The sequence below is a fragment of the Mus caroli genome, chromosome 19 (assembly GCF_900094665.2).
Source record: "Mus caroli chromosome 19, CAROLI_EIJ_v1.1, whole genome shotgun sequence".
Classification (NCBI taxonomy): Eukaryota; Metazoa; Chordata; class Mammalia; order Rodentia; family Muridae; genus Mus; species Mus caroli.
In genome coordinates, this window is record NC_034588.1 from 14,115,693 (window position 1) to 14,125,228 (window position 9,536).

A 9,536-nucleotide genomic window follows, 5' to 3' on the forward strand; every position below is an offset into this window, starting at 1 on the left:
AGAGAGGCAGAGAGGCAGAGAGGCAGAGAGGCAGAGAGGCAGAGAGGCAGAGAGGCAGAGAGGCAGAGAGGCAGAGAGGCAGAGGCAGGCAAATCTTTTTGAGTTCCAGACCAGCCAGACATATGCAGCAAAACCCTGCCTCACCATATACAAACAATCATACAAACAAACAAACAAACAAACAAACAAAGTGTTACTAGAGCAGAATATCTGCCTCGGTAGTAAACATTTACAACACTTGGTCGACTGTCACAGTCAACATAAAAGAAAGTGTGTACACATTAAGATAAGCAGCCTAATGTAGCTGTGAGCTCACATCCTAGTCATGTAATAAGGTACTTCTCTAGGGAATGGCTAAAGGGATGGATACAAACTTGGTTTTTAACAAACTTGGTTTTTATAAAGTATTGAGTCTTATCGTACTATGTTATTTTTAAATCTGTGTGTGCATGTGCGTGTGTATGTATTATCTTGACAAAGTAATTTTCAAAGGAAAAGGTCTAGCAGACTTAGGAAAGGGAGGACTAGGGAAATGGATGACTACAAAGAATATGAGAGAAATATGTCAAAGAAAGTAGAATAACATGTGATATTCCCACAGATTATGTTAAGTTTCCATTGATGTTTGCCAAGAGGTAAAATATGAATTATTGGGAGTTTATTTTAGTTTTTACTAAGGACAAAACACACAAACAAACAAACAACCTCATAGTCAGATAGAGGCCAGACACCTGCAACTAAGGAGACAAACACAAGACCACTATGAATCCAAGGAAAACCAGGGATACTTGCTGGATTCCAGGCCAGGCTAGGCCATACAGCAAGGCCTTTCTCTCATTAAGAAAAAATTAATAATAAATTTTTAAAAAGCAGCACCCTTTTCTTCCCTCAGAAAAATAACATAAATCAGAATATTGTAGGAATATTTAACTCATCATTTATACAATCTTAAAATATGTAGCTATTCAATGAAGAACAATGTTGAAGAAAAGCAGATGAGTGGAAAAATTTTATGATTTAAAATAAGAATTGGATATAGTATATTTATAAGCTAAGAGGAAAGACCTACAAAGGAAAGATGTGAGAATAAAGATATAGAAAGTCCCTAGTGATAGTAACAAAGGCATAGTTGAAAAAATTAGGTTTCTATGGGACTCCCCTTCCACTGATGATCAATGGACTGTCATGAGTCATTGACCTACAATGAACTGAGGGGGGGATAGATTAAGGCAAACATAAACACATTTAAGGACTAAGTATATTCAAGACTAATCAATATAAGGGGGATATAAAGACAAAGGCTAGAAAGGTAATAAGATGTGCTTGGTAAACTTACTAATATTAAAAACTGACTTTATCCTCACAATTATTTGCCCTAAATTTTGTAAGGTAAAATTTCGGCATATGTAACAAAACACACAAAACATGTAACTTTCCAGGTAATAAGATTGTTTCCTGCTTGTAACATAATCTCAATACATCCAGCCAAAAACAATATGCTAATATAATAAATATTTACTACCAGTTTATTGATATTTTACCTTTATCAAATACTTTCTGTTTTGCTTTTTCTATTCTTTTTAGTTCCTGTTGCTTTGCTTCCATGAGTTGCTTTTCTTCTTTGATAGGATCATACTGTATTCCTATAAAAATCATGTAAAATATTCAATGACTTCAAATTTAAATATACTCAATTCCAAAAATCAACATTGAAAATAATATGAAAAAAATCTACTGATAATTAAAACAAACAAACAAAAAAGCAATTCAATCGGAACCAACAAATCCTAAATTGAGATGCTAAAATCTTCACCAAGAGTTCTTAGAACAAAAATATAAAATATAACAATTTTTCCATCTAAAAATAATCTAAATTATAAATTTCAAATGACTTACTAGAAGAAGGCACTATGAGTAAAAAAATTTCTTCCAAAACAGCTTCAACTGGTTGAGTATAAAGGTTTTTCCATGGAATTTTAAGTTTAAGACTACCTACATTAAAATAATAAAGACAAGAATATTGTTCATTCAACATACATCTACCAATCGATTACTATAAAGCATTAGAAGAAATCTTTGAAAGTTATGGAGAACAAGCAATAGTGTCAGAGGAAGCATACAATCCTATAAAATTAACTGTACTTTTATACAACTAACTTAGAAATGGGTACTTTTTCATTCAACAAATATATCAGGGAATATACTGTGGCATATACAACAATAAATACAAAAATAAAGTACTAGGAACACAATAAAAGCAACATATACAAATGAAATATATTATTAAAGGATGGCACATACTATGAGAAATATATACAATTAACATCTTAATTGATTCTGTTTGTCTAGTGAACTTTCTATTTCTAGTATCTGAAAATTAACTTCTTGTGAGCTTTTAAAAAGGGAAAAAACAAGCTCTTAATAAAATGGGTTTATCTACTGTTCTTCTATATATGTATAAACATAAACATATATTTTGTTTTATACAGTTTTTCATGATGATGTTGGAATTAACCCTGCGATGATTAATACTGATTATCAACTTGACAGGATTTGCAACCACCTATGAAACAAGCCTCTGAGAATGTCCATAAGATAATTTCCAAAGGAAATTAGCAGAGGAGGAAAAACATTATAAAGGCAAGCAATACAATCTCAAGGTCTAGAATCCCACACTGAGAAAGGAGGAGAAAGAGAACTGAACACAGCATTCCTTTCCTCTTCCTGACTACTGACAAAATGCGACAGGCGTGTCATTCTCCTGCTGTCACCCCTTGTATGTCATGATGATCTGCACCCTCAAACCAACCAACCCAAGCCTTCCTTCCCTCTGGTGCTTCTGTCAGGCACTCTGTCACTGCAATGAGAAACAGAACTACTCAGGCTCTCAACCTCTCTTGGTATATTTTAAATTTTTTGTTGAATTGAGGTTACACTGACATACACTAAAATTCAAAAATCATCAATGTAAAACAAGTAACTTCTGGCAAATGTTTAAAAACAACATATAACACATTTATTTATAAGGCTGTTTTACAATATAGTATGAATATTCCACCCAAGTATATAGTCCTTAGATTACTGTGTTGCAGTAAATGAAATCAAATCAACTTGAATTACAAAAAATCCTTACACTATGGTTACAAGCCTTCAAAACAAAAGAAAATTACCAGCCTGCACTATCAGAAACAGCCAATAACTAACATGTCAGAAGGAAAATAACTGCTGCTATTTTCTACTTCTTAACTATGCTAAACTCTCATTAAAGGAACAAGACAATTTACATTCTAACAATGACAAAAGTTTTCGGTGGTATATAGTCTAATAGTAACGGTAAGTACAATATACAAAGTTGGGAAGACAGCCATCCCAATAGTTTTATGTAAGTTTCTCAGATACTCTCACAGCATAACACTATATAAATCCAACTACAGGAACTAAAAAAAATAACACTAAACTGAAAGTTCCAACTTAAGACACTATGATCTCAATCAACCTCTCTGACATTTAAATAAATGCACAAGAGAACAAGCTAGGGATCCTACCAGACAGTTTTACTAAACATGTTAAATTTTTACATTTAGTTTATGCTCTACCAATACATGAACTACTAAGTTCATTCTTTATCTGATTTAAATTCATACTTTAGTAAATTACAAACATAGGTAAAGTAACCCAAAACAAAACAAACAAACAAAGAAAAAAGCACTTTATTTTCTAGAATAAAAAACCTGGAAATTCTTTACAGCACAATCAAGCTCATTTGGTCCTGGATAGTGTCTATGTGATCCAAACCTGGATGTTGTGCACTTTGAACTTATCCAATAATACCAAGCTAACTAGTCAGAAACACAGAAATGGACATAGTTCCTTAAGGTCTGTTGCATACTGCTTTGACTCTCAACTCAACATTAAGATCCACTAAAATGAGCAATTATTGTTCAAATACTGCATACACCAAGTTCTACATAAAAGCATACAAATTTATTTTCAATTAATGCTCATAAACATTAGGAAAACCACAATTCAGCAACAACAGGTTTTTTATTTACACTGTATGCCCACCAAGAACACCCCAAGGATAAATACTGCTTACCTATATGACCAACTTTAACTTTGAATGGTACATCCAATTCATGCTATAAAGAAAAGTAAATTTATCAAAAAAAATTATCCATATAATTCAAAAATAGAGATAATTATTTTCTTCCTAAAATTACCTCAAGATATTTTAGTTACCTTACATATTCTTTACCTTCAGTATTCATTTAAATGTAATATTTTAATAACCAAAAGCCTCTCTTTCCAAAGTAAATGGCTAAATATATACTTAAGTAGTAACAAACAGAAGAGCTTTTATATAGATTAAGGCTTGATTTCCCTAAATTGGCATTTTACAAAATAATAATTTCACAATTGTTTCTCCTACTCATTGGGAGAACAGTTCTAACAATAATCGGTGCTGGGGAACATGGGTAGCAAACAGTAAAAATAAAAAGTAGAATCTCTGAACTATACAATACATAAAACTCAGCATGGATCAAAACTAAACACAAGAACTAAAGCTTTATATTTAAAGGAAAATACAAAAAAATCTTTATGGAAATGATAACAAGAACATAAGCAATGTAAAAAGGATGAATTGTCCTTCATCAAATTAAAAATATTTATATATCAAAGAACACTATCAATAGATTAGCCAAATATCAGAAGAGGGGAAATGCTGTAAATCAAGAAGCTGATCAGGTATCATTATGCAGAATGAAAGAGCTCAAAAACTTTAATCACACCAACAAAACCTCATTTTTAAGATGCCAGGCTGGGGCCTGGAACTCATAGATTCTTGGGCCTCTGCGCCCTGAGTGCTGAGACTGAAGGATTGAGCTACCAACCTTGTTTTTGAAGACAGGTTCACAACATAGCTCTAGCTGGCCTGGAAAATTCCAGGTAGTACAGACTAGCTTCATTCACTAATGCTGGGATTTTAGGTGGAAACCACTCAGTCGCAAGGAGGGGGAAAGAGAAGGAAAAGGAGGAGGGAGGAGAGGGGGGGGGGAGGAGGAAGAAGAGGAGGAGGAGGAGGAAGAGGAGGAAGATTGATGGTGATGGTCAGGATGGTGATCTCTTCAGTATTAAAATAGGAAAACAAAGTAATCTTTCCTCCAAATTTTTTTTTTAATATACAGCTTAGAAAAACATTGTAGTCAGCCCCTAACAAAGTATAACCTATCTGTTTAAATATATTCATGAAGATTTCCTGATTAAAAAAGATCTCATGAAGAAATGGATATTAAATGAACATTTATAGTTTTTAGCTCACCATGAGAAATATGAAAAATTGTTATCTCTAACAGGATGATTTGTTATTTTTTCTTCTTCTCTTGCCATGTTTGTAGCCACATTCAGTATTTGGAGCAAATATACCTTTGCATAGAGAGTTAGGAAGACTGGGAAAGTTTGTAGAGATTCTAGTAGCCTCTCTATAGAGGCTATTCTTAGCAACCTCTCTACATAGAGGTAGTATATTCTTTTTTTTTTTTTTTTCCCAAGACAGGGTTTCTCTGTGTAGCCCTGGCTGTCCTGGAACTCATTCTGTAGACCAGGCTGGCCTCGAACTCAGAAATCCACCTACCTCTGCCTCCCAGGTGCTGGGATTAAAGGCATGCGCCACTGCGCCCAGCAAGGTAGTATATTCTGACTATTGGTGAATACATCCTGCATCACAAGACAAGGGTGTAACTGGCCAAATAAATAACGCTGACTACTCAAGTGAGGCCACCTCTTGATGATGTTGGTGAGTGTCCTGATCACTACCTATTGTGTTATGATAAAATGGCCGGCTATATCTGACTTTACAAACACAGAGTATAAGGAAGAGCAGATGTTTTTATTGTGCTATATAGTCATTTTTAAGCCTTTATAGTTACCATTGTGTTAAGTCCTTTACGAAAAATAGGTATCCAGAAATGGCATTTCAGCAAAAACACTGGGCAACTTTGCATTGTAATGTGTGGGTAAATGATATGTTTCAGTTACTAGGAAATCATAAAGTCTTCTAAAGAGAAAGTTTTAGAATTCTACTAGAGATCAACATGAATTTCACTTTGGCTCATTCTCATTTAGTTATTTACTGTGTGACTCTACATGGGACTTTTAAATTACAAATATTTTATACTGTGATATCAATATTAATAGGTAATTGTGAGTATGAACAAGAAAAGTTGTGGCTTAACAGCGATGTGTTTGTATATCACGTTGACAAGTGGTCAGTTATACTGGTTAGTTTTCTGTTAGCTTGACACAAGCTAGAGTTACCTGAGAGAAGGGAACCCCAACTGAGAAAATGCCTCCACAAGACTGGGCTGTAGGCAAACAGTTTTTGTTTGTTTGTTTGTTTGTTTGTTTGTTTGTTTGTTTTAATGAGTGACTGATGGGGGAGTTTTTAGCCTGTTGTGGGTGGTGCCATTATTGGGTTGGTGGTCCCGGGTCCTATAAGAAAGCAGGCCCGAGCAGGCCAAGCCATCGGAGGAGTCCAGTAGTCAGCACTACTCCATGGACTTGGCTCCCACATCCAGGTGCCTGCCCTATCTGAGTTCCTGCCCTGACTTCCTTCAATAGTGAACAATAATGTGGAAGTTTAAGCCAAAGTTGCTTTGGGTCCTGGAGCTTTAATACGCCAATAGTAACCCAACCTAGGACACTCACAGATGAGGAAAACATTTGACTACACAGAAGGCAAAGAAATAATCTTATTATCATGAAAATTAGCATATTTAGTTTTAACACATGATCAATATTGATTCCTCAGCACACAACAGAACACTCACTAGTAGTATTTGAATAATTGTGAACTGCAACATGTTATTTGAAAAACTTAAGTTAAATTTTGGTGCATAGTAGTTGTAAATGATTTCACATTTAATTAGCAAAATGCAATGAAATATACTATAATTGAAACATAAATTAAAAATAGCGGTAGAAAACTGTATATATTTCACATTTTGTTTAGAGAATAAAATTTCTTTTTTAAAAACTGCTCTAACTAAATAAAGCTAAATCAAAGCTTAACCCAAAGCTATACTATAATTTTAAATCATTGTCCTAAGTTTGTTTAAATCCTAGCAAATTCTATTATTGTTGATCACATAGAACTCTGTGAGCAGGTTTAAATAAATTTTATATTCTATTTTTTAAAACAAAGGCAAACTGGGTATGTTGGCTAATGCCTTTAATCCCAGCGCTTGGAAGGGAAAGGCAGGGAAATCTCTAAGTTCAACACCAGCCTGGCATAGTGAGTGCCAAGCCAGCAAAGAGAACATAGTGAGAGCATCTGAAACATAGACACACACAAAGGATTTAAATAGAGATCTCTTCAAAGAACATAGGCAGACAGGAACAAGTATGTGAGAAGATGCTCAACATCACTAGCTATTCAGAAAATAGTAATTACCTGAGAACTGCTCATCAAGAAAGACATCAAGATACCACTTCATATCTACTAAGATAGTGGTTAACTCGTAAAATACAAAGTAATTTTTCCAAGATTTGAGAAATGTCAAAAATTGAGAACTTGCTAGGAAGGGAATGTAAAGTGGTTCAGCTGCTGCAAGAAAAACCCTTGGGTCATTCTGGGAAAAGCTAAGTGTATTAGAAAAGCCAAACACTCACTCAAGTATATACTCAAAAATCTGAAAGCAGACCCTTAAAGATCTATGTGAGCATAAGCAAGTATCTGCTGCAGCTCCACTTGAAACAACCCAAAGCAGAAACAACCTAAGTGTTCATCAAAAGCTAGAGGGAAAAAAAATAAGGCTGAATGGAAACCCAAAAAGGTGACATAGAGGGAGACTATTAGGTCGTAAAAAGAAATGGCACCATGCTACAAGTTGGATGACCCAAGAAAACATACAACAATGTGCGAATATGACATGGTATCATTTGGATGAAGTAAATTTGTAGGGATGGAAGACAAAGTTTAGAAAATTATTTAATGAGTATAGTAGCAGTGTACAATGACGAAATATCCCCAAGGCCAGTGGAAATCAAGAACAGAAGTTATTATTCAATACTTAGAGTTTCTCTTGGCAATGTGAAAGAGTTGTGAAAACAGACGCTGGAAGAGTTGCAAAAGATTGTGAATACAGTTCACATCACAGAGTTTAATATACTTCATGTTATATGTTAAATAAACCAGATGACAAGTTAAACTCTACACAGTAATACTACATGGAGAGAAATAAATAGAAATATTTTAAATGAGAAAGCAGTACATTCAGTTTCTATCTTTTACGATTTAAAGACCTACTTTGCAAATTCACATTTTATAAAAACAACTTTCAAAATCTTTTTCATAGTTAAGTAATTTTTTTATGGTGGCATGTTAAATTAGAAATAAGTGTAGCAATTAAATGCACTAATATCATAAATTTCCATAAGCAAGACATACCAATGCATTTTCTTTAATTACAAGGTTCTTGAGGGCCACAGCTCCTTTAAAGAAAAAAAGAAAGAAAATAATATATTCAAATGTATTACATTTTTAAATTAAATGTTTCATTTTAAATATGACACCAGAGGTAAAAATGTATATAATTAAAAAAAAAAACAGTTATTTATTTTGACCAGTTCATGTTCATTCTTCTGCCTAACCTAAGAAGGTCTGACAGGAAAATCCTTGCCCACCACTAGCCTAGACACAAAATACCCCAGATGCCATTTATCTGTCTCAAGGGGGAAAAGCAGAAAGCAATAGGGTAGGATACCTGATGCCCTCCTCTCTCCTCTGAGTTCACACACACACTCACACAAACACACAGAGAAAAAGATACACACATGTGCACAATATGCACTCACACAAAGCTATGACAAAATGAGAACACAAAACTACTCTCTCTCACTTTAATTACACACAAATGGTTTAGCAGGAAGGAAACATTTCTAAATGTTCTAAGTAGCAAGTGTGAGACCAGTGTGAGCGAGCTGCACAGGCTGGGACAGTGCTTAGTGGTAGAGCACTTGCTCAACATGTACAACTCCCGGGCTCAATGCTCTGCAACAGACTAAATTGGCAGAATGGATTCAAGAAAACAGAAAAACAGCATCTAACAATAATCTGTAAGTGACTCTCTCTGCCTCGTAAGGGCACACAATAAGCTAAAAAGCCAAATCACAGGAAAAGAAATTCCAACCAGATAACCAACCACAAAGACAAGTGAGGGATATGGTATGATTCAGCAATTCTATTTGTAAGAATTTCCCCAGTTATCTGAACGCATGGATGAAAGAGAAATATTCACATTCCTACCGCATTATTCTAAAGGCAAGAGCAACTCATGTATTCATCAACAACTGGAGGGAAAAACAAAACACAGACACACAGACACACAGACACACACACAAGACAATATTTATTTTAAAAAAATGAGTTGAGGGCATGGTGGTGCACACCTTTAATCCCAGCACTTGGGAGGCAGAGGCAGGTGGATTTCTGAGTTCAAGGCCAGCCTGGTCTACAGAGTGAGTTCCAGGACAGCCAG

General features: G+C 34.6%; 1 protein-coding gene across 3 annotated transcripts in view; it reads right to left on the minus strand.

The window, feature by feature from the left end:
* Positions 1-9,536, minus strand: part of Vps13a (vacuolar protein sorting 13 homolog A) — a 168,703-nt gene that overhangs the window by 145,737 nt on the left and 13,430 nt on the right. For all 3 annotated transcript variants that reach the window (XM_021151796.1, XM_021151798.2, XM_021151797.1), the window contains exons 2-5: positions 8,447-8,490; positions 4,097-4,139; positions 1,897-1,992; positions 1,542-1,643 (exon numbers count right to left, since the gene is read on the minus strand). In XM_021151796.1, coding sequence (XP_021007455.1) covers positions 1,542-1,643; positions 1,897-1,992; positions 4,097-4,139; positions 8,447-8,490 — 285 coding nt within the window. The remainder of the gene's footprint in view (positions 1-1,541; positions 1,644-1,896; positions 1,993-4,096; positions 4,140-8,446; positions 8,491-9,536) is intronic.